Source organism: Coptis chinensis, chromosome 2, assembly GCF_015680905.1.
Source record: "Coptis chinensis isolate HL-2020 chromosome 2, ASM1568090v1, whole genome shotgun sequence".
NCBI lineage: Eukaryota > Viridiplantae > Streptophyta > Magnoliopsida > Ranunculales > Ranunculaceae > Coptis > Coptis chinensis.
The window spans coordinates 82,019,924-82,045,540 of NC_141457.1; the positions used below are offsets into that span (position 1 = coordinate 82,019,924).

The 25,617-nt window shown below is 36.5% G+C and overlaps 2 protein-coding genes and 1 long non-coding RNA gene across 5 annotated transcripts; 1 reads left to right on the forward strand and 2 right to left on the reverse strand.

Annotated features, from left to right (window-relative positions):
- Positions 1–369: 369 nt before the first annotated feature.
- On the reverse strand, positions 370–2,655 carry LOC147518264 (uncharacterized). 2 transcript variants are annotated; one of them, XM_086590159.1, is made up of 2 exons: positions 2,270–2,655; positions 370–1,123 (listed from the first exon to the last, which is right to left on the reverse strand). In XM_086590159.1, the coding sequence occupies exons 1-2, from the start codon at positions 2,390–2,392 to the stop codon at positions 908–910; spliced, it is 339 nt and encodes a 112-aa protein (XP_086446285.1). In that variant the 5' UTR covers positions 2,393–2,655; the 3' UTR covers positions 370–907. The 2 variants fall into 2 exon arrangements, 1 of the variants encoding a protein (XP_086446285.1); XR_015211743.1 differs by lacking the exon at positions 370–1,123 and adding an exon at positions 1,957–2,115 and having other exon boundaries at positions 2,270–2,405.
- Positions 2,656–2,750: 95 nt separating this feature from the next.
- On the reverse strand, positions 2,751–5,047 carry LOC147518265 (protein ANTAGONIST OF LIKE HETEROCHROMATIN PROTEIN 1-like). Of its 2 annotated transcripts, XM_086590158.1 has the most exons (5): positions 4,876–5,047; positions 4,745–4,796; positions 3,800–4,309; positions 3,488–3,713; positions 2,751–3,397 (listed from the first exon to the last, which is right to left on the reverse strand). In XM_086590158.1, exons 3-5 carry the CDS (start codon positions 4,307–4,309, stop codon positions 2,907–2,909), a joined length of 1,227 nt encoding a protein of 408 aa, XP_086446284.1. In that variant the 5' UTR covers positions 4,745–4,796; positions 4,876–5,047; the 3' UTR covers positions 2,751–2,906. The 2 variants fall into 2 exon arrangements, with proteins under 2 accessions (XP_086446284.1, XP_086446283.1); XM_086590157.1 differs by having other exon boundaries at positions 4,745–4,970.
- Positions 5,048–10,212: 5,165 nt separating this feature from the next.
- On the forward strand, positions 10,213–20,595 carry LOC147518266 (uncharacterized). Its single transcript, XR_015214026.1, has 3 exons — positions 10,213–10,341; positions 16,767–16,800; positions 20,373–20,595. It is a non-coding gene; the product is annotated as an uncharacterized LOC147518266 (long non-coding RNA).
- Positions 20,596–25,617: the final 5,022 nt, after the last annotated feature.

Consider the following 25,617-nt stretch of genomic DNA (forward strand, 5'->3'; position numbering starts at 1 on the left):
CATTCTTCAAATTAATGTTTGCTACCCTCGGTTGGGTATAACAGAGTTTAGACTAATGCAGTATAAGCTCACCCTCCTGTTACCTACGTGCTAAACAAATCTTTAACGAGGAGGATATCACCAACCTAAGCAATAAATAAAATCCTATTCCGTAAAGAAACAATGCAAAAGACAAATTTATCGGTGAAACCATAATAATAGAGCAAACTTATCATGGTATTTAGTCGGGAATAACAAACTCCACAAAGAAGAACTCAAGAACTCAAGAACACAAGCTAAAAATTACACATGTTAGCTAGCATCGGACTCACGATCTGCATACAAAACAAAACTACTACTAACTACTACTAAAAATTCCAAAATCCAATCTAAAGATATTAAGGACATACCCTCAACATGCAAAGTTCCAATATGCCCAAGCAAAACTATCGGTTGTGTGCACTAGACTAAACAATCGAGTTCTAGGAACATAAAATCAGTTCTAAGAAAAAATATCGACAACATTAGTATTAGTATCACCTCAAGAACATAAAATCGATACACTAACTTCCATATATTCTAAATGCAAAAGCATACCATCCACGCAAAAATCTGGATGTGGATGACAAGAATCCGTTTCATTTGCTTGTTGGGTTCTTCATCCGATTTTGCCAATCAATATGAAAACTCAGATAGTCACTCTCTTGCCGCGAAAACTTCGTCAACCAATTCATACGAAGTTCATGAGTCTTTGAAATAAACCGCTTCCGGCAAGAGGGTTTTCGATTAGATACTCAAAAGCCGAGTTTAACATTAGAGTATCAAACCCTTCCATGTTCATCACTTCATAGAAGACTTCGGTCACAAAAGCTTTGATCGACGTTACTCACGTGCATTTGCTAGGCGGAAACTTGTTTGCGATAACCCGTCAAGCTTCAAAATGCTTCCTCCCATTGCCTACTCCTCTTTGCCTTTTGTGGTGCCCTCGAGTCTCGCTTACATCTTCAATATCAACAGTTTCAGATTGTATATCTGCAATTGCCTTTCGAACTCCCCTCAGAGCTTGGTCATCCCCACAAGCAAGAGACAACTCATCATATTGCTCTATTGGGACATTCAACAAGCCTTTTGCATATGGATTATCCTACATAAATTCAATATCATCTTTATTAATACCATATGAGATCGATCCGACAAAGACTACCGACATTCTATGTTGTGCAGAATAAAAAGATAGAGTGAAGTAAACAATATTTAAGGACAATAAACAGCTAATAGGAGAATAAGTATCCAAGACAGAGCATTATGGGAAGTCAACTTCAATTCGTAAAGTGAATGAAATGGCTTTAAAATGCTTCGTGTCGTTGGTATTGTGACATATGGGCAAATACCATGTTGTGCCACAAGGTTTTATCTAGCTTAGCACTCGGGCGGAATGGAAGTCCACCTTTTCTACATGACAAGACTACCTACTATAATAGATTTGTCGAACTCCCCAATCAACTTGGTCGGGGCAAATTTACGTACTCCTATCCACTTGATCAACCAAATGGGCAAACCCTTCCCAACTTTGACTGATCTATTAGCCAAAGAAAAATTCCATCGTCAATAGGGCTCATCAATAAATACTAAACATTCTAATTTTTAGGCGACCGCCTAGAAATTAATTCACGCGGCCAGACAATTCTGGGACATCAAACAAACAGGGAGAACGTAAAGCTACCAAATAGGTAATCGCATATAAATTAACTATCAAGACACTTTCAAGTGGTCATTGAGCATGTACTTTGAGTCTTAAACAGTTAAATCCATTTACTGTGCCCATTTGCAACAATCCTACAGTTCTCATCTTTAATAATTAACTTAAACTTTTTCAAAGCCTCAAAAGTTCCATCCAACTCTACATGCTAGAGAAAGTATCCCCCTATTTGGTCTACACTAATTATCAGCCCAAACAAAGAAAAGCAGCAACAGTAATGAAGAAACAAGTAATGAACACTACTTATGAGCTTAAATTGAACAATCCAAGAGCAAATAAACAAATCCCAATTAAATAATCAGACCACTAAACCAGTGAAAATAAACCTTCATCAGCACTAACAGCTCATCAGCACATTAACACCTTCATCAGCCAACCTTGGGTATAAAAGAACATTAAACTCAGTTCAAACAACAAGCCTAATCATCATATAAACATATACCTCAAACAAACAACTTCAAGAACCAATTTTTAATAAAAGACATGGCAGTAAAAGATTCAACTGTTGAGTTTGAAAAAAAAAACAAATACCTCAATAAAATCTTCAGCATCTTCTTTGTCAACTTTGATCATCTTAAGCTCATCATCCCACGCCCAACCGCTCCTTTCCTTAAGGCTCTTAATCATTGCATATTTTGCCTTAGTAGTTTTCATACGACCAACAACATTTTCCGCAGTGCAAGTGTCGTTAAAGGCATCGGAAATAGCTTTAGCCGCCTATGTAAAAGTGGACTTGCTGAATGCTTTTCCCTTCTTTTCTCCCTTTCTCGCACACTCTGCTAAAAATGAGATCAAAACTTTCTCTTTCTTATCAGTCCACCTATAATTCTTTTTCTCTTGCTTGGACTTTCCTTTCACAGATTGTTGAGTTTCTTCCATTCCTAAATATTATGTTAGTCACATGACACAATTAACAAATCAACATAGTTATCCCATGTATGGAACAAGCAGGTGCAAGTAACCACCGCACATATCTAAACTACCTTAAGCATAACAAAAATTACATAAAACATTACACAATCAAAACATAGTATCATATTAATCACCATTGAAGTCTTATACAAGCATAGAACTAGGAAAACAAAAACCATAATAGTCTATGTACAAAGCTTGCATCACAAATTCTTCTACAGTACAAACACCACTTGTTATCCCACTCCTAATTTTTCTAAAGTTGCTCTTTCTGTGTCACCTTTGCTTTTTTTCTTACTAAGTTGTTATCCCACATAACCTGTGCCATATTCAGCCTAAATGCAGCCCACTCTTTCTTTTGCTCACGTTGCTCCTTCTGAGTAAGTTTTGTCTTTTTCTTTGGAGGCTCTCCACTCTCAGGTTCAGGATCTGGCTCTGAAAGGAACAAATCATTAGGAGCGACACCGATGATATAGTTGTGTAGGATACAACAAGCCAGGACCACATCTACTTGTGTATCAAAAGAGAAGAAAGACTCGGAATCATCCAATATCTTCCAGCGTTTCTTTAGGATTCCAAAAGCTCGTTCAACAGAGTTCCTTAATGATGAATGACGAACATTAAATAACTCCTTCTCATTTTCTGGTTCATGCTCACTCCATTCTTTCAAGTGGTATCTAACACCGCGAAATGGAGCAAGGAATCCCATGCGATTAGGATAACCAGCATCTACCAAGTAATATTTCCCTACAAGGGAAATAACATTATTTATAGGGATCATTATCTACCATATTACATAAGTAAACAATACATTCATATATACATTTATATATATACCTTCAGGGACTTTAAGTCCATTAGGTCTTGTTAAAGCATCTTCAAGTACCCGTGCGTCATGAGCTGACCCTTCCCAACCAGCTAACACATAAGTAAACCTAAGATCAAAGGAAACGGCAGCCAAGACATTTTGTGTAGGTTTTTCTTTCCTCCCACGAAATCTATTGCGTATACCTTCAGGTACCTTCACACGAATATGAGTCCCATCTATTGCTCCAATGCAATCCTTATTTACAATCAATCAAAAACTAATTACTTAAAATATAAGAAAACTTTTAACAATTTTAACTAAAGAATATATTTATATTTTACCTTAAACCAAGGCCAGAATCTCACTTCATTACATCGTATAATTGGAGGTGTTTCCATATCAGTGGTTGGTTCCACCACTAGATCCTTGTAAAGACTAAGAATCGCTTTTAGAACAATATGAAAATATCGATTAGTTGTTTCCCCTGAACGTAAAAAATTATGTTTGATGACTCGGGTTTTAACGTTATGCCCTATAGTATGAAGGAACTCAGCAACTTGCTCTTCAACTTTCGTATTCCTTGAATCTCTTAACAAATTCTTTTCTCTAAATAAAACAACCAACTTTCGGAACGACTCTTTACTCATCCTCAAAAGATCGTAACACTCACTATCATCATTGATTATACCATCCAAGTACAATTTTCTGTCGATGTCACGATTCACATATGGCTTCCTTGGTATGCTATCTGCTAGTGCGAAAACGGTAGTTACTGCACTTGTAACCGCTGCCATAGCTCCAACGACGGCAGCTACCTTACGCGTCCTTTCAAAATCGTTGTCACTACTCATCTAAGTAAAAGGAAAGATCATAGCCAATGTTCACAATACAAACAAAGTACAAAGGAAATTCAAAAACACAAGGCTAGATCGAACTATATAAGAAGAAGCTTCAACATAAACTTTCAATTTCACAGTAAAAAAAGAAGTTTGCATACTAGTTTTCTGGTCTTACAAACCGAAGAAGAAGACCAAAAACACACGCAAAACTCAAAACCAATATGAAACAGTAACAAAGTTTTACAAAATGAACAACTCATCACTATATAAACATCAATAAACACAAATTAACTACCATCAACAATCTCAAAACACCAGATCTACAACATCCAAACCACATAAACAATAAAACATAAAAATGAACTAATTGGCACAAAGAAATCACAACAACGACCCCAAATCGATATTTTAATCGATGGTTTGAATCAAATAACAAAAAATTCGTACCTTATTATGCTCAAACAAACGCTGATTTGATCGGTGGAGATGTGTTTGAAACCTTTGAGATATGAACACAGAAGTGAGGGAGACCACCATTAATCAATGAGAGAAGAGAGAAGAGAGAGTGGGAAACTTACCTTCTCGAGCTTGAACAATTTTTTTTTTCCAGTTCACTACCCGTGAGTTGTTGTCGGGATGGAAAATAGAAAACGACTTCCTTTTTTATTTTAAGTTAGTTGTTTTCCTTCCTTTTTATGTTTTAGAGAAACCAATTTCTATTTTTTTTGTTTTCCACATGTTACCAAACACGTGACGCATTTCAAATTCCTGGAAAACGTTTTATTTTCCACCTTTTTCCGTGAACCAGACAAACCCATAGACTCAAGAACTGAGTCTCATCAATTTCTTTCCTATTTTTGAGGAAATAATTGATAGTTAGTAATTTATTTTTATTTTTTTCTATTTTGGAGAAAATAATTGCTAGTTAAACATAATTATGTTTTCGGAAATTTGTGCGAACTAATTTGAATTGCACTTAAGTTGGGAGAGTTGGTAGAGGTAAGTAGGCACTCTTTTAGAAAGTGGAAATTGAATAAAACTCTCTAAAGAGTCCACGTGGCATAGTAGAAAATATTATAGAAAGCCACATAAGAGAGAAAATATTATCTTTCATATTAGAATGCCACCTACGAGAGAGAAAAATCTCTTTTAGAGGTCTCTACTTTAGTATATAGATAGTAGATTTGCCATAGTATTTGTTTATGACTTAATTCTCCCTCCTTTTTTTTAATAAAAAATTTACATCAATACCCAACCTATATAATATTGGGTACACCACAGTTGACTATATCAAAGTTTCTTAGCTCGTACGTTGGGCATATCACAAAGACACAAACCCATGTCATCAGATTATCAAACATTCAAACAAAAAAACCCTCGTCGCCAACCTCAAATAAAGATCTGATTTTCGATAGCAAGTCATTGCGAGGTAATGAAATGAAAATGAGCTCCGATACTAGATGTTATGCGCAAAGGCGAGGCAATGAAATGAAAATGAGCTCCGATACTAGATGTTATGCGCAAAGGGACTTGGTGTCTTCGCGTATGGGAATTTTAGGTGGGACTAATGATATATAGTATAATATACAATAGCGGATAGTATAAATGCATTTAGGCTTTTACTGTTGATAAGATGCGATAGAGCATAATTTATGCACCTGTATGCATCAAAAGGATATGAGCAAAGAATTTCATATGAACTAACTATCAACTTAGTGATCCAACTTGTTGACTTCTTTCGATTTGGTGAGTGGATTTTTTTTTCATTCAATTTGACCTCTACTTTCAATTTTTTTCGATTTAGTGATTATGTAAAAATCAAGTTGACAGACGTTAATTATTTTCATACGTGGCAATGGTTATTCATTTTTTTTTCACATGTGGCATGCAATGGCCTGGAAAATATGAAAATACTGTTGGGATGCATTAGATTTATGGAAGGGAATCAGGTTGGGTTTGACCTGAATCCGACCCGACCTGAATCCGAATAGTTTGGGTTCGGGTCGATTTTCATATCCGTTTATTTATTCGAGTTTGGTTTGAATTCGGGTCTGTCGGATTCGGGTTCGAGTTCGGATATAATTTTTGGGTTTTTTTTTAATTTTTTTTTTTTGGTGTTATCCGATCGGATTGGTCGGGTTCGATTCGGATTCGGGTTGAAGATTTCGGTTTTATTCGGATTCGGGTATTGTCAAACTATTCGGGTTCGGGTTAGGATTCGGATATAGCCATATCCGACCCGTTCCCTACCCTAGTTAGATTGCTACAGTCTACCACACATGTCTATGCTTTGAGATATTAAAGAAAATATTGATGACAGAAGATTGCAACCCGTGGCACTATTCAGAAACCAGTACCACTACCTCGACTGAAAGTGTTTTGAGCGAAAAAGTGATTGAACTCGCCATGATTGAAATAAAAAACAATTGAACCCTAATTTTTTAAAAACTTAACGTCGAAGAAGGAGAATGAAGCCATTAACTAAAGGAGGACGAAGACATTGGATTGGATCAATGAGCGAACGGAACTGCAAGAAGAAGGAAGAACTAGGGGAGTTGGTGCAAGCATTGCCACCACCAAGAACAAAAAGAAGGAGATCGAAGAAGAAGAAGGGAGTCAACTAGTTGTTCTAGTTTGAAGTTCACTTCCTCTGTTCGTGTCCGTGTTCCTCTTTGAGTGTCTATGTTCTTGTTTAAGTATGTGTGTTGAGACTGTTTTTGTTTCGAGTCCATGTTGTTGTTCTAACTGTGTCGTTGAATGAATGAATGTCTCACAAACCAATGTTTAAAGCTAGTGAATGTTCCAAAAGTTCTTCTAAAACAAAGCAAGTCTCATTACATTCCAAAACAATCTGAGAATGTTTAAATCCGACTGAACCAACTAAAATCAATAAAATTACAAGGATTATAATGAACTTGTTCTTCTTCGTAAAAAAAAGAGTTTTTGGGAACTCAAAGAGTTTTGGGGAAGAAGCGTGTTTATTAGTTAAGTAGATGAAATATGACCGTTGGATTGGTAATTTCAAACCAAAGTCGAGATGGGAGTGAGCCCACGTGGAATGTAGTGTATGCCTATATGATGTCATTTTGTCATTAGTCCCACGTATGAAAAAAAAATTAATAACTATTGCCACGTATGAAAATTGTTAACATCTGTCGCCTTGATTTTCACAAAATCACCAAATTGGAAAAAATTGAAAGTAGAGGTGAAATTGAATGAAAAAAAAAGTTCACTCACCAAATCGAAAAAAATCGACAAGTTGGATCACTAACTTGATAGTTAGTTCATTTCATATTCTTACTTCTTAAGGGCATTACTCTTTGAAGTAGTGAGGACAATGGAGTAGTTTTAAATTCAATCCATACTCTTTTTTGGAATTCATGTTCCTAGCTTTTTTTTTCCCTCAAATATTTGCATATTATTTATACTAATCTGGGCTTTGAAACACCCATACAGTCGAAATAGAGTTCTTTACATATGAAATCAGGTGGTCTACCATGCCAACTCATGTGTCTAGCTATAGTAATGCCAGAGTGTCTGCTGTTAAGTTCCCTTCTCTGTAGATGTGATTGAGGGATATATCTTCGGAGAAGGAGAAGACTTGAGTGTCTGCTGAACTTGAGCACAACATATCACCCTCAGAAGGAAGGACAAACAGAGTGGGTGAATTAGATATTGGAGGACATGTTGCGGGCATGTGTCCTTGATTTTGGAGGCAGTTGGGAGGAACACATTCCTTTGGTTGAGTTTGTATATAATAATAGTTTTCACTCTAGTATTGGCATGGCACCATTCGAGGCCCTTTATGGGAGGCCATGTAGATCACCGACGTGTTGTGCCGAGGTGGGGTGATGGTATATTACTTGGTCCGGACATTGTTAGGGAGACTGCAGAGAATATTAGTGCGATACGATAACAGATTAAAACATCTCAAAGTCGACAGAAGAGCTACGCTGATCGGAAGAGGAAAGGAGTTGAGTTTGAAGTTGGGGATTATGCATTTGTGAAGGTGTCCCCTATGCGTGGTGTGATGAGGTTTAGGAAAAAGGGCAAGTTGAGCCCTAGATTTATTGGACCGTTTGAGATTGTTGCTCGCATTGGCAGCATGGCATATCACCTCGTTTTGCCTTCTACTTTATCCTCTGTACATGATGTTTTCCATATTTCCATGCTTCGGAAGTGTGTGAAAGACCCGACATATATTGTTGAGCCAGGTGAGATTGAGATTAATGACGATTTGACATACTCGATGAAACATATAACCATCGTGGACTGTGACGTGAAACAACTTCGGCGGCGGCAAGTGAACCTGGTGAAGGTGCAATAGAGTGAAGATGAGAAGGATGTTATGTGGGAGTTAGAGGACAAGGTTAGAGTCGCGCATCCGGAGTTATTCGCATAGTGTACTCAATCGCTGAATCTCGGGACGAGATTCCTTTAAGGTGTGTATAGCTGTAAGACCCCAATTTATTTGTACATTATTTCATAACAATATTTAGTATTTCTATATTTGATATTTATTTCCTGGTCAAACGTGCTAGTAAATGTGGGTTTGACTTTTTGATAGATAGAGAAAGGAGGGAAGACTAGATAGTAATTTCAAAAAATTTACTATAGAAAACTAGTATTTTGAATTTTGAATGTTGTGTATAGATTATTTTTAATATTTGGAAAGTTTTCAAATAAAGAGGAAACAAGATATTAATATAAGGTATATAATAGATATACTACTTTTAATAGAGAATGATATTCCATAGTTATGAATAGGGATATTTAGTAAAATGGGAAGTTTCTAAAAAAATTAAGCCAAATATATGGTAGGTAAATTCTTTAGAATGGTCTCCGGAAAAATAAGGTTTTTCTTAAAACAAAAACTACACATAAGAGCTAAAACAAAGTAGAACGGAGAGAGATAGGGCGGATTGTGCAAGCTAGCTTGGGATTGGTTTTCTCGCGTAATTTTTCTATATACTCTTTTTCGCGATACGAGAGGTGAGTAGTTAATTTTCTTTCTTTTTCACGTGTATACAAAAATAGCTTTACTGTCCAAGGTTTCCGCTCATTTTTACAACTCGTTCTTCTATCATTATTCTTCGTCCTGTCGCTATTGTTAAAACTTGTCAAATTTTAGTACTATTGAAACTCTGAAATTCTGAGATTGAACTGTTGAAACTCTGAAGTGATTGTTAATGGCGGCGCGAGATCAAACATCGTCCTATATATTATTTTGAACTGTTATGCTGTTGTTGTGTTGGTTAATTGATGATTGGTTGTAGTGGGGGTGTTTGAGTGTTGTTGAAGCTTGGAGGAGGCGTTAATGGCGGCGCGATCCAGGATGGAGGAAGGGTGATTGATGTGAGGAATCGAGTGTGGGCTTTTGTTAAAGTGTTAGGAGTTTTCCCAAGCATGGCCCAAAATATCGCCGAGATATCCGATATCTCGCCGATATATCTCGGTAAATTGGTACACCGATATCGATATTTCCGACATATATCCACCGAATATTGAACCCCTTTTTTTTCCGAGATATATCGGAATTTCCAATATGAAAGTTTATATCGCCGATATAATCGATATTTCCGATATAATCGATATATATCGGTTGACTTTTTGACCAATTTTTAATATTGAAATTTCCGAAATATCCGAGATATATCGGCGAGATATCCGAGATATATCGGCGAGATATCGGCAGTTCAGCAAATTGTAAATAAAGTGAAAAAAAAAAAGGTTTCGAAGGATTAGAGTGAAAAAGTGAATGTTAGGCTGTTAGCTACATAAGAAAAAAGTGAAAAAGGTTTGGAATAAAGTGAAAAAGAAAAAAGTTTTTGCTTTAGCTTTAGCATCTGATGTTGTCATTGAAAAAGGGACTTCATTCTGTGAATGTTAGCAAACTCGCTACTTCACAAAAAAATAAAACCTCTCCTCAACCTTCACACTAACTCATCACAACTCATCACAGGATTCACAAATTCATAAACCAAAGCAAAAACCAAAGTCACAGCATCACGGGGAAAAAAGCTGTCGGCATTTTCTGTACCCAGGTACTTATTTTCAGTTATGTTGTTACTTGTTTTCTGCTTAGTTACTAATTTAGCTGCAAAACCAATCTCTTCATTTTTGTTAAAGAGGTTTACTAAAAATGTTAACTTTGATCATGAGATTACTTTATATTGTGATTCACAAGTTGTTAATGTTGGTACTGCTCTTAATATTACTTAATCTAAACTTGGGAATGTTGGGTGAGTTGTTTATATTAAGAAAGTAGATTTCAGTAATCATTTTGATCAAATGTGATCAATGCATATAGCCAAATTGAATTACCAAATGATGATCTCATATGGCCATATCACCATGTGACTTATGTTGTACGCACTAAGCCACTAACAAATCCAAGGCCTAATATATCGGGAAATATCGTCGATATATACAAGGCCCAAAATATCGATATCGATTAATATATCCATTGTTTTGGTGACCAGTCCAAACTATTTAAAATATCAGAAATATCAAATATATCGAAAATATAATATCAAAAATATCGAAAAAAAATGGTAAAAAAGTCAACCGATATATATCGTAAATATCATATATATCAATTATATCGGCGATATAAAGTTTTATATCGAAAATTCCGATATATATTGAGAAAAAAGGGTTCTATATTCGGTGGATATATATTGGAAATATCAATGTCGGTGTACCAAAATACCGATATATATATCGGCGATATATCAGATATATCGCCGATATCGCCGATATTTTGGTCCATGGATATATATATAGCGATATATATCGGAAATATAATAAAAAATCAGTCAAACATCGGTCAAAGTCAAAAGATATATGTCGAATAAGTCGAAAATATCAATTATATCGTCGAAATAAAAATATATTTCGGTTTTGCCGATATATATCGGGCTAAAAAGGCTTAAATACTCGGCTACGAAATATCGAATCTTTTGATTTCGGATTGCTTAAAAAACGAAATATTTCGGCAACATCGATTTGTCGTCCGAAATTTTCGGCCTTGGATTAGAGCTTCTTCTTTCCTTTTGTTGTGCTTAGCTAGCTACCTAGTGATTAGTGTTGATTGCTTTTACCGGAATAAATTTGATCAGTGAACTTGGGATATTGTTCGTCTTGGTTATCTTCCTACCTTTTGGACAAGTGTTTTGTAGTAGTTTTGATTGAGATTCGATTGAGGTTACAAGGGTTAATCTGGCAGTGAAGATGACATCGATGGTGAAACAGCGAAGAGGTCTAGGCGATTGTTTAGATAAATATCTGCCGACTGAGGGCGGGTTGGGTTCAGTAGTGATAAATATAGAATCTTTCTCTACCTTTTCTATTTCCAATCCTTTTGTTATCGGTTTGATGGCGGTTACTGCCTAAGGTGGTAGTATATGCCCAAAGTTACGGCAGATCAAAACAATTTCTTTCATTGATTGTTGTTATATGCATAGCTCGATCACTATTGTTTACCTTTCAGTGTATGTCTATCCTTTTTTATGGAGTTCAAATTGGATTGGGTTGTACCGTTGTAGTATTTGACTATTTGAAGAGTAGACACTTTTTTAAATGTATGTCTTACATTTTAATTAATTAGTTATATTTGTCTACGTACAATATTTCAACGTGTTCGGAAAAACTGTTTCGTAGTTACATATTTGTCTAAGAGAAAAATGGTTAGGAAACCGGATATTGGTTGGTCTCATGGCGTACCGTTGGATAACAACAAGGCGAAGTTTAAATGCAATTACTGTCAATTAGAATTTCATAGTGGTGGGGTCAGTCGCCTAAAACAGCACTTATCTGGGGTTGGTAACCAAGTGGCAAGGTGTAAAGAAGTCCCTGGACATGTAAGAATTGCAATGCGAGACCTACTACAGGATGGCACAAATAAAACACTTAAAAGACGGCAGCATGAAACTCGAGTTGAGGAGACAATGTGCGCTAATTTGGACGATGATTCCAATGATTCTGACGCAGAAGAAGAAGCAAAGGAGTTTCAGGGCATGCAACAAGCACGAAGAAACTCTGTAGCTGACCAATGGGAAGAAAGACAGCTAGAAAGGGAAGGAGAACATGCAAGAAGTTTTCGGCATCGTACTACTTTTATGTCAGGAAGTAGCTCTGGATCAAGCAACAAAGGAAAGGGATTCATGGGTTTGCGGAAGTCCAAAACCATGAGACAAGAAACAATTGATCCATACACTATGAGACAGCCGAGACACGACCAACCTAGTGTCAAAGACATGGGTAAAATGAAGACATGGAGGTAGAAGTTGGGTAGACGGATCAGTTCATGGTTCAATTTTGCCGGAGTACCTCCACATGCATTAACGACAAACAATCCATACTACCAACCAACTATTGATTTCATCACGAAATGTCCTACTCGAGTGAAAGGACCAACCAACAAGAGGTAATCGGGAAAATATTTAAAGATGGAAAATGATGATATCGACAAATTCGAAATGGAAGTGGCAGAGAAGTATCCAACTTATGGATGCACCATCATGTGTGATGGTTGGTCTGGGACAAGAAAGATATCCCTCGTTAACTTCATGGTCTATCAGGACCGGGAAACAATTTTCAAGAAGTCTTTCGATATCGATTGAGCGAAAAGATCACAAAACCGTATTTAAGTTAATGAAAGAGGTTGTTGATGAGATAGGTGCACCAAATGTGGTGCATATAGTAACCGATCAAGGTTCCGCCACACAAAAGGTCGGAAGATTGCCGATGAAGACACCGTGATATAATATATTTTGGACACCGTGGTGCTTGTCATTGCATAGACTTGATGTTAAAAAGATATTGCCAAGCATCATCGGGTGGCGGGTGTATCGAAAAGCTCATGCAATTACAAAGTTCATTTACAATGCATCCAGGGTCTTAGCATTAATGAGGGAGACATGTGGTGGCGAAATAGTTAGATCTGCAGCAACTAGATTCGCCACAAACTACTTGTCTCTCAAAAGTCTCCAGCAGAAAAAGATATCGCTTTAGCGATGTTTGTGGATCAAAGATATCTCGACACCCCATCGGGCTAATTCTGTGAGGGGTATGATGACTCGTGGAGCAAGTCGCTCAAGAGCATTTCTGGAATGATGTTAACTATGTTGTACAAATTCTTGAACCTTTGTACAGATGCCTAAGGTTGTTGGATGGTGACAAGAAGCCAACAATGCCATATGTACAACAAGCCTTTGAAATAATGAGGGAGAAGATCTCCAAATCCCGGATGTGGTTGGGTCCTTGATATTATCGACAAAAAGATGGACAAAACAATTACTGCATGTGCTACACACAGCTGGTGAGTTTATTTGATTTAGTTTGAGTTAATTAAATTATTTCTATTTCAAATATTCCTAAAAGTTATGTTTATTTCTACTAGCAATGTATCTGAACCCAGAGTACCAATACACATTGAAGCTTGGATTCTCCGATCCCCACAAACAAGTAGTTATAAAAGTAGCAAAAGTGTTATTTAGTGATGGTCGCAAACAAGCAAAAGCATTGCATCAGGTAAAAATAAGAATATTGATATTCTCAAGTTAGAATTTGAATTTTACATTTATGCTGGGTCACTAACACTTTGGTCTATTAGATGATGTCGTTTCGGGATCATTTAGGGAATTTGGTACACCTGGCAAAGAGGTCGGAATAGCAATTTCACACCCTGGTAAATGAAATATTTTTTTCATACTCTCAATCACTCAAATGCATTGTCTATAGATAATTAATATGTGTTTTTTTGGTTTAAATAATGCAGCTGAATGGTGGGAGTTGTATGGTGGTGATACAGAAGAGTTAAGGGAGTTGGCGATCAAAATCCTTTCTCAGACAACTTCATCATCTGGGTGTGAGCGCAATTGGAACACATTCGGCCTAATTCACACGAAACTTAGGAACCATATTGGCGCGCCAAAATTGATGATGTTGGTGAAGGTCCACTACAACTTGCGTTTGAAGCAAAGACGTGCGCAAAATATAGATAATGATCAAATTATTGACCTCACCCAAGTATTTATGGATAGTGAACAAGTTGATCCATTGGCTGACTGGGTTATTGATAAAAATCTTTTAGCGCCTGTGTTGGATACAGAATCAGGTAGGCCTGACCCAAATGTTGAAGATATGGTCGACAGAGTAATAAGAGAAGATGGCGATGCGCCTAGTTTCAGTTTGGGCCCCGAATTTGACACACCTCTCCAAACACAAGATAATTTGTCCGAGAACATCTCTGGTGATGACGAGACATAAGAACCTGATACTGATGATGATGATAGTGGTGGTGGTGATGGTGGTGGTGATGGTGATTGTGATGGTGATGGTGGTGGTGGTGGTGGTGGTGGTGTAGGTGGAGGTAATTTTAACGTTCAATTGCATGACTCAACTGATGAGGAAACTCCATTGGACCCACAAGTATATGAGGTTACAGCCAGAAACAATAGTAGTAGAGGAGTTCTTAATGACAATTCCCAAAGAATGTATGAGCCAGGGCGTGGAAGTATTGGTCAAAGAAGACAACGATGACACATTATACGAAATGATGTTGATATTGATTCAGTTTCTTCTAATTTTGAAGCAATGAGTATGAGTTCAGGGACACACGACCATGACAATGAGAGTGTATATAGTAGTGGTTGGGGATACAACCAATCAAGAGATAATGATTCTTCTGGTGGCATGATCAATCACCCTGCGAGTAGTACGTCATATGGTTCTTCATATGGATATTGGATGGGGGTTGATCAACAACCTTATGGCGCACCACAGCCTGAACCAACATATAGACAACTCTATCCAAGTTATGAATCTGTTGGAACTGCACCTGGATTTGTTGCATTGCACCCAATGTATAGTTACACCAACACTCCTCGAATTGGAATCATGTTAGAATTTCTAACACAAAAATATGAGTGGCATGTTCGACAATTTCTCAACGCGGGTATAACTCTCAGATACACTTGGGTAGGGGTATTGTGAAGCGAGTTAGGATTCAAGAATCGGGTATGGAAGTTGACCAGCCACGTCACTCGTTTATGTATTGATGACTTGATGTAACTTATTTATCTTATTTTGTAATTTGAGACTTTGAGTACATTAGATTATGACATTGTGGTTAATTATTTGTCAATATTTTTTTATGGTTTTCTTGATAAATAAATGTTGCTATTATGTCCACCGATATATCCGATATTTCTGATATTTTAGAAACTTTGGACTGGTCACCAAGTACACCGACATATCTGATATATCCGATATATCTCGATTTTTGGGTACACCGATATATGAACCGATATCGAAATTTTGGGCCTTGTTCCCAAGGAGTCAAACCGCTGGGATGAGGGTTGCGGAAGAGAGGAGTTGGTGGTGGCTGGAATTCGTCCGGTATGCGCTTAGTGGTGGATCAAATCGGATCCAAAGGTTCTAAGTTTTTTCGGTTTCTATTTTGGTTGGGCTTGGGCCGAAACCAATTAGTTGTTTCTTTGGGCCGGTTTCTATTTTTGTTTTGGGCTTGGTCCATATGTTTTGAAGTGGATCAGTTTGAGTCTTAACGTCTGTTTAGATTTTTGGGCCAGGTTATAAAGGCTTGGGCCTCAGTTTTGGGCTTTGTTTTGGTTAGTTGGATTAGGACCATGGGCTGAAGTGTTTTATCTATGGGTTTGCATTAGGACCTGTTTGGATGAATACCGAACTGGTGACTATTGGGTTTGGCCCTTTGACTGTTGACCGTTGACTGTTGATTGTTTATTGTGTTACATTGTTATATTAATTTTTTATGAACTAATCCCATGGTAGAATATTATGGAAGCCTGTATAAATTGGTTTGTCATTATCTAAGAGAGATTTGACGTTGATATTGTGAAATTTTTGACACGTGACGAGATTGAAATTTTAAAAGACATAGACATAACTTTGAATAAATTATGTAACGAAAATCCTAGAACCTAGCTACCATAACTCATGTGGTTTGCCCATTATGTAGGGCATACATAATATGATTGGCCCTTGTATAGGGGGTATAAGATGTTGATTGACCCATGTGTAGGGCAATCGTAGCCGAATAGTAGCTTGATTATCTCGTTCGCAAAATTTAGAACGAGATGTGCGATATTTTATACCGAATAGTGGCAATACCCACATAATGTCGTTCGTGTGAGGGTTACCTAGTATGTGATATCCCGTTTAGGGTAACTACGCACAGAGTGGTTCATTACGTGAGGGGAGGCATGTAGATGTACATGTTCGGTGTTGGGAAGCGATTGTGGTAGCCAGGAAAACTAGGTAAGACATAGAGACGATATGTTGTTAGGGACACTTGATAAATGTTACTGATATGATATTTTCCTCCCGTGTGGTTATTGTTTTAAAGCTTACCAGTTAAGTTTCGTTTCATGATAGTATTATTACAAATTGTTTTGCAAGAGAGTGAGTTAACTAATTATTTTTGCAGAGAGGACCCACTCTGTGGTAGAGCATGCAGAAAGGTAAGTACTAGGATACCATAAGTTTTATTTACTCTTAGTTAGAAGCTAAGGTGCTTCTATGAAGGAACTAACTACCTTAAGCTAAGGCGCCTCGGTAGAGGAACTACCTGCCGTACAAATTAAAGAATGAAGTATTATATATATCTAAATGGTTTTTCTAAGGCTACTCATACCAGCATTGTTTATAATACTGATCCGATTTGCATGTTTGCTAATCGGGTGTGTTCTTATATGAATATAGTCAGCATGGATAGGGTTAGCTGATATTCGAGAAGGTGGCGTGCTGCGCGTGATTTATGTTAGCATTTATTTTTAATAAGATGTCATTTCATTTTCCTCAGAGATGTAGTGGAATTTGTTGGGGACACATGTTTTAATTTATTTCCGAATTGTTAAGTAAGGAAGTTTGTAACTTAAATTTGATCGTAAGTTTTCATAATGATGAGATAATTGTTTTGAGCATTTGTTATTTAGATTTTCCGCATGTGTTATTATACATTAGGGTTATGAAATAGATTGGGTTTTGAGGTTGCTGTCACATCTCGGATTCAAGAAGTCGGATATTTTTTATATTATTTGAATTATCGAAATTCGGGGTGTGACAGTTTCATTAGAGGGTATGGAAGCAATTTGGTGGATTGGACTAGTTCTCCATATGGTATGGGTGAATTGACATTCCTGGAATAGATGTGCGGTATCCGGGTGGCTTTTACAGAATATGCAGTCTGGGTTAAAGTTAAAACCTATGTTGAATAGATTAGTTGAAGAGTTCAGAGCATCCCGTGAAAGCTTCCACATGAATACTTTTACTCGCGGGCGGCATCAAAGTTTCCATATGATTCTCCAATCAAATAAAGGGATGGTGTGGTCTTAGTTTATTGCCTGATAGCCTAATTTCACCGTATATTTCCCATTAATTGATAGAGTCCAAATTCTTCTATCGGGGTTTGCACTGTGAGAAAGTGGAATGGAGATAATTTGCTTCGCAATTTCTTCTGGCCAGTAGTGATAGATGATGTTTAAGCGCCATTTTCTTGTTGTACTATCAATGAGGTCCGAGACGAAGACTGGTTTGATTGTGGGATTTGAATATATCGGAGCGGTAATACCTCCAGTACTTGGAATCTAGCTCTCGGTGAAAAGGTGGATTGATGTTCCATTACCTATCTCCCACCCTAATCCTTTATTAAGGACTATACGGGCCTTGATGATATCTCGCTAGACTCTAGAATCAAGTGGTTTGGGGCACACTGTTAAGAAATCTTGATTTCGGAGGTATTTTGCCTTGACAATATCGACCCATAGAGACCTGTCGCTTGCAATGACTTCCCAACCTTTTTTCGATAGGAGGGATATGTTAGTATGTTGGAGATTTTGGACTCCCAGACCTCCCTTTAACTTTGGTTTCTCAATCATTTCCCAATAAACCGAGTGCACTTTTTTATTGTTTACTTCATGTCCCCAGAGAAATGCACGCCGATGTATATCAATGGGCTGAGTAATCACTTATGGTAGTTTGAAAACCACCATCTGATGCGTAGGAATTGTGGAGCAAACCGTGTTGATGAGTGTCAATCTACCCGCTTGAGATAGGGTAGATGCCTTCCATAACCTTAGTCTGTTTTGCAGTCTTAGAAGTATCGGGCTGAAGGACTTGCTTGTTACTATGCTGAGGCAAGTTGGGCTCCCCAAATAGACTAAAATTAGTTGTTGTCTTTTAATGCCAAAAACTACACGAGAGTTTTGCTTGAAGTCTACCGTCGAGTGAGGGATGAAGAGCAAATAAGACTTATCAAAATTGATTTGATGACCCGATGATTGACAGAAAAGTTTCAAGGCCACAACCGTTTCAGTAACTTCGTCGAGCCCATTATTACCAAAGAGTACAAGATCATCTACGTATAGCAGGTGGTGTATCGAGGGGACACCACGACCAATAGAGATTCCCTTTATCAGTTTGGACTTTTGGGTATGTAGGAGATGAGTGGATAGGACCTCCATTCCTAGAATGAAGAGGTACGATGAAAGCGGGTCACCTTGACGTATACCTCTATTTGGGTTGAAGTAGCCGCATGGTTTTCCATTGACGATAACAGAGTAGGAGACAAACTGCACGCAGAACATCACCATATTGCACCAGTGCTCATTGAAACCAAATGAATAAAGGGCTTTCCTCGGAAAATTCCATCTAATACAGTCATATGCATTAGATAAGTCGATTTTTGCTCCCCATTTTTGTTTAGCTCTTTTGTTCCTGGTGTTGATGTGGTGAAAAAGTTCGTTGGCAATAAGAATGTTGTCAGGGATACACCGAGATGGAATGAAAGCGCTTTGGTATGGTCTTATAAACTTATTCAGTAGTGGTCATAAACGATTTACTATAACTTTGGACAATATTTTATAAGCCACATTACACAGGCTGATTGGGCAAAAATGATAAGGATGATCAAGATTTTTTGTTTTTGGGATTAGGAAGATGTTTGTGTGGTTAAGAGGTTTTGTGAAATGGGCATTGGTGTAGAATTGTTGAATGAAGTTTGTGTTATTCCCCGCCAACGGTATTCCATTAGGTGTGAAAGAACTTTCCTATAAATCCATCTGGCCCTGCGGATTTGTTTGGTCCAATCTGGAAAACTGTTACTCTGATTTCTTTTTCCTTGGGGATTGTTTGGTCCAATCTGGAAAACTGTTACTCTGATTTCTTCTTCCTTGGGGATTGTCGATGTTATCTAGTGCAGTAACTCTTGCTGTACAGGAGTTGAAGATTGGACTTGTCAAATCATCATCAGAGCTTGCAAAATTTCTCATTTGCTTGTCTGTTGACGATGAGTTGATGACCGATGTGTGGAAAAATTTGGTATTGTCATCCCCTAGCTGGAATATATGAAAAGCAACTTTCTGTAGCGTCTATAATGACCGTTTGAGGCTATTTAACTCCTCACTCTTTTCTGGTAATGCTGACACGCATTCACTTGCAGGGAAAGAAAGACCAGTCTCTAGGCTATCATACACGCATTCGCACGCTCGCTCTCATGTGTTCTTGTGAACTTATGGTCTGGACTTTGGACCATATAACTACAACAGGGTTCAATGGGGATTAAGGTTGCATCTGTTGGGTTCATTCAAACACACCCACTTTAAGTCAACAAGCGCTGCCGTCTGGCTTTGTTGGACAATAGGCTGGCCAGAGTCCATTTTCGGTTTGCATCTCCCTAAAATATTTCAAATAAAATTCACCTTATTTAGTTTCCTTTTAAAGATAAATCTCTCACTAATTAACTATAATTAATATGTATGGACAAATGACAATACACTATTGGACTCATATACCCACATACATAAGTCCTCACATACTAAAATTTTCGATATATACTGTAGTTACATAAATGATTGAAGATTGCTCGTGCATGAAACTAGTAAGTTTGTTACATGTGTTGTATTTAAGCTTACCTTGTGTAATTTATCACTTGGACTATGTAGTATTTGAGCTTATTTTATTTTCACTATAAATAGCCCTGCAGTAGTAGCTTTCTCAAAATCCGTCTGGCACTAATGAGTCTCTCTATAAACAGGTTAGAAGGGATCGTATGTACACTAATGTAAAGGCTTTGGCATGATATTGGGTTGGCGGAGCGATCAGAAACCGAGAGTAACGGTTTGAAAACTTAATGGTACACTGAGATTCACTTTTTAGAGCTTCCTGATGATCTGTATGTTGTTGTCATATTATGTATTGGTGTGAACAACTCTCTCACCCAATTTGTAATAATGCTTCCTGTGGCTTCATCAATAAAGTTTAACTTATCAAAAAAAAAAAACACTAATGAGTCTCTCTATATCTTTGGCGCTCAAGACAGTCGTGCTGCTCGTCTGTTATGTCTATATGCCTTGGCAGTCGCACCTCTGACAAATTTGTAATGTGCAAGTTTTTCATTTGTCTTGATTATTAACTATTTATTAGGCACTGACCAGAATGCATGTGTTTGACACTTTGGCGTGCACAAGTATATTTTCCCCTCCACGATAAAACTACAAACATTTCGCAAATGCTTTGGAGGGTTGACTGTGCATGCCAAATTGCTAATTAGCCGTTGTATCTGGCACAACTAACCTTAATGTATTTGTACAGTATTTGACACTCCGCTGCTAATTTGTTCATTGCAAATAAATCTAGTTGCATCAGTCAACCTACTGCTCGAGAATGAAATACTAAAAGCGGAAATGTCAAAGAATTTAATTGGAAAAGCGCTAACCCAACACAACCCCTAATACTCATTCATAATCAGCTTGAAGAGGATTAAGTTGTGGGTAGTGCCTTGATATTAACCACTTTAAAGTCTGGTGTTAGGGGGCGTTTGGCAAAAAAAAATTTAACTAGAAGCAACTTCAAGTAAAAGTAATTGGAATCATTTTTGGTATTTATTTTTTGTACATTTAAAAGTAGTATAATCAATAAATTTTAACTTATAAAAAAAAAAGTAGTATAATCAATAGTTAGTTTGGATGCTAAAAATAAGTAAGGGTGACAATTTTGTACACGACCTACTAACCCAGTACGAATCCAATATGAAATTAGCAGATTCGGATTGGAAAAAAAAAGGCTTTTGGGTCATTTAAGGGTTGACCCGCTGAACTCGTCATATCATTGGTCACATATGTTAACCCATTAATAAACCCGATTAGTTCTCAGGTCTAATGGGTCGGGTTATCAACGCGTGACCTATATATCCTGTTTTAAGATAAATTTTAGGGTGATTTTGAGTTATCCCCCCAAACTTATGTCGCGTTTTGTGTTTAACCCTCAAATTTTGAAACTTCACAATTAGATCCCCAACCTGTCTCAGATCTCTAACAAAACTGGTCATTTTTTCATAATACCCAAACTACCCCTTTCTTCCCCAACAATATAACCAACTCTCCACACACCTTTTAATTACCTCAACTGAAATTAAGAACAAAAAAATACCCTTTTTATCCAAATCAAATTAGCCCCGACCTCAATTTCAACACTTAATATGATTCTAATCAGATTAGCAACATATACACAAGCAATGAACAAACATCGAAATTACAGCTAAACGAAACAACAATTTACCTTGAATTGAGCGGAAAGGAGATGTAGAGACAGGGAATTGAGTTGGGCATTCTAGTATTGCAGCAAAGAGAGAGAAAATAATTTGGGGAAATTGGGGATTTTTTTTAGGAGGGAAAAAAAGTTTTTAGGGATTTGAGGGGAAAACAATTTGCTCAGCAATTTTCTTGAAAGGGTAGTTTGGGCATTATGGAAAAAATGAACAGTTTTGTTAGAGGTCTGAGACAAATTGGGGGTCTAATTGTGAAGTTTCAAAATTTGGGGGTTAAACACAAAACGCTACATAAGTTTGGGGGGATAACTCAAAATCACTCTAAATTTTATTATTTTTTAAGATCTCATCATCCCAATTCCTAACTACCTAAAATAAACAACTAAAAGGAGAAAAAATAGTCGTGATTCATTCAATAATTATATGTTTCGTTATTCAATTTTCAGTGATATGTAATTGAATTATTTTTTTGGTATTTATTTTTTTATACATTTAAAAGTAGTATAATCAATAGTTAGTTTGGATGGTAAAAATAAGTATTGAAAAAAGTTAGTGGTTCGGGGAGAGGTGGGATTAGTTATTTTTCTTTCCTCAAAAATAGAGATATGAGAATCAGGTGGATGGTGGAGATTTTACAAGAAAAGAAAGAGATAAAATAGTGGGATATAAATAAGACGTGCGGTAGTAAAAAGTTGATAACCACAATTATTTGGACTCCACGATTCTGCTTCTAGTCATTTTGCCAGAAGTAGAAAGTAACTAATAGGGGCCATCTATGGAAGCAAAATACTTGCTCCTATTAGTAGTGTTTATTTTGTGTCCCCCTCATCATATAGTTTCTAGTTTATTCTTCTAGAAGCTACTGGAAGTTTGATACATTAAATTAACAGCTTAACAGCTGGCTCATTGCTTAAAAATTAAAAACTTCAGCAAAATTAGACTTTCAAAAAGGGTGATTTTGGACACACCCATAAAAATACTCATGTACCCCATAACTAACTTAAGTTTTTGCTATATCCCAATAACCGCCTCAATCTAATAATATCTCCCAAATTAATTTGGGTTATTTATAATAGGGGCAAAATTATTTAAAAAAAAATAATCACATCTTTTGGGTATTTGTTCTTTTGAAAGAAGAAATCAATAACACTTTTTTCCTTTGAAAGAAGAAGAAGATGAACACGTTATTTTTCAGTTACAAGTGAAGAATGTAGAGTATCTAGGATTTAGTATGGAGTCCTACGATGTATATTAAATAAATGACTTGTTTTGTCTTGGGTACATCTAATAAAAAACAAGGGTGATCTTGGACATACCCAACAAAACACTTTTTTACTCTCGATTCTATCGAAATAGAGTTGAGTAAAAGATTTGTTCCACTCCTAGTTCTTTAGAATTAGCGTTTTCTAAGATTATCGGTCTATCCAAAGTCAATTAGAGATTTACGAATTTATACTACAATGCAAATTATACTAACAAGATATGAATTTATATGACTACGAAATACTAAATTGATACTAGATAAAGAATTAGGGGGGATTGATTCCACCTTAACTCGACTTAATTTACTAACGAAGAATCGTCGAAATCCGAATTGAGCTGCTTTCATATACAATTGGTTCCTCCTAATCCCTAGTTGTTCATGGTAATCTCTACCAACTAACATCTAGCATGTGAAACAATCAAACCCATTCTCATGGTGAACTAACCGTTTCTAGAATGGAATGGAAATTACGACTACTCTACGCTAACATAAATCAAGCTTCATCAAGGTTTCTTCAACCCCCTCTAATGGAGGTTTAGCCTAGAATCACTATGCTATCATTTTCAAATGAAATTAAATAAGACATCATATAAAGATTGTAAATTTACTTATTTCAATTCAAATGGGAATCTAATTATGCAAGAATTGATTGAAACTAACAATGATAATAACTAAATCTAGGAATCAAAACTACAATGATTAATGAAACGAAACTATATTATGAAGAACAAAGTACTCTATTGATCTAATAATTAAATAACAATTGATTCAATTACTAAATTAAAACAAGGTATGAAAACTAATTAATGGAAAGAAAACTAGATCTAGAACTATGCTCTAATGGCTACTTTCTACCCTAAGCTAATTATCTCTTAAGAGCTAAGTCTTGTGTGTTGAATGGAGGAGACCAGATCCACATTTTCGTGCATGGGCTAAGGAGCCATGTTTCAGGCCGGAAAATCGAGCCCAAAACCCAATTTCTTCAGTCCACATAGGCCTTTTCAGCTGGATTTGACTTCCATAGATTTTTCGTCCACTTCTGCTCCTCTGATTGGGTCAAGGCTTGGACCATTGGAAATCTGATTCCAAGCCGATCGTTTTGACATAAGGTAGGCCCAATTCTGAGGTCTGAGCCCAAAGATACGAGCTTCGGAAGTTCTGCTGACTTTTGTGTGTTGTTTCTGCCCGCGTTGACTTTTTACTTTTTAGCTTTGACCGGGCTTTACAAAGGCTTTTTCTCCTTGAATCTTGACCTTTAATCACATAACTTCTTAGCAACCAACCCTTGCTCCTTTATCTCTCCAAAGTGACACATTTCTATATATAATTGACTTTAATGCCTGAAATACATAAAAACACGCAATCAGCATTAACTCTTATTTATTACTCGCATAATTGGTTTAAAAGTATTATTGTTAAGGGGTTAAAATTACAGTTTTGGGCTCTTATCAACACTCCCGTACTATAACTTTAAAATAAATAAATAAAATGATATTAGACACATTTAGCTTTCTAAATTACCCTTATTTTTTATTAAGCGTAGCCAAAATATCTACTATCTATATACTAAAGCAGAGACCTCTCATAAAAAAAAATCTCTTTTCTAGGTGGCACTCTAATATGAGAAATAACTTTTTCTTTCTTCTTCGTGGCTTTCTATAATGCTTTCTACCATGCCACGTGGACTCTTTAGAGAGTTTGATTCAATTTCCTCTTTCCAAAAGAGTGTCTACTTACAATTAATATAGCTCTACCACATGGTTTCCTATTTTAGTACAACTCTCCCAACTTAAGTGCAATTCAAATTAGTCCCACAAATTTTGCAAACATAATTATGTTTAACTAGCAATTATTTCCTCATAAATAGGAAAGGAATTACTACACAAATTCCGCATATATAAAGAATATATCAATTATTTCCTAAAAAATAGGAAACATGGTCTTATTACCCCTCCCAATCCCCAAATTATGTACGTATAGATTTTTCTTTAATGTTGGAATTAAATATCAACATCAACCATTTAACAAGACGTACTATTTTAATACAACTCTCCCAACTTAAGTGCAATTCAAATTAGTATGTACAATTATTTCCTAAAACATAATTCTTTTTAACTAACTATTATTTCGTCAAAAATAGGAAAGAAATTACCCTACAAATTCCGCAAAAATAATTATGTTTAACTAGCAAAGAGGATGTCGTCATAAAATTGTAGGCATTGACACCACCAAAATAAATGTGCATAATGAGACTTGAAATGAAATACAGTCATTAAATTCAAAGTTGTAAAAGAATGACTATTGCATTGAATTAAGCAAGACCTGACACCAAGACATCTCCATCTGTTATTGTGAATAGATTCTGATCTTTCATGTTGGAATTAAAGAAAAGAAGGTCATTATTGTTATGGCCAAGTAACCTCATTGCCAGTTAAATAACCTTTTGATCGGAACAAAAAATTAAGCAAA

Coding starts and splice junctions, on each gene's coding strand:
- LOC147518264 (XM_086590159.1), bottom strand. CDS start 2,392: ATGAAAACTACTAAGGCAAAATATGCAATGATTAAGAGCCTTAAGGAA. Junction 1,124..2,269: donor ATGCTGAAGATTTTATTGAG/GTATTTGTTTTT, acceptor GAATTTATGTAG/GATAATCCATATGCAAAAGG.
- LOC147518265 (XM_086590157.1), bottom strand. CDS start 4,834: ATGGTGGTCTCCCTCACTTCTGTGTTCATATCTCAAAGGTTTCAAACA. Junction 4,310..4,744: donor GTTTGTTTGAGCATAATAAG/GTACGAATTTTT, acceptor CCTTTTACTTAG/ATGAGTAGTGACAACGATTT. Junction 3,714..3,799: donor GATTCTGGCCTTGGTTTAAG/GTAAAATATAAA, acceptor ATTGTAAATAAG/GATTGCATTGGAGCAATAGA.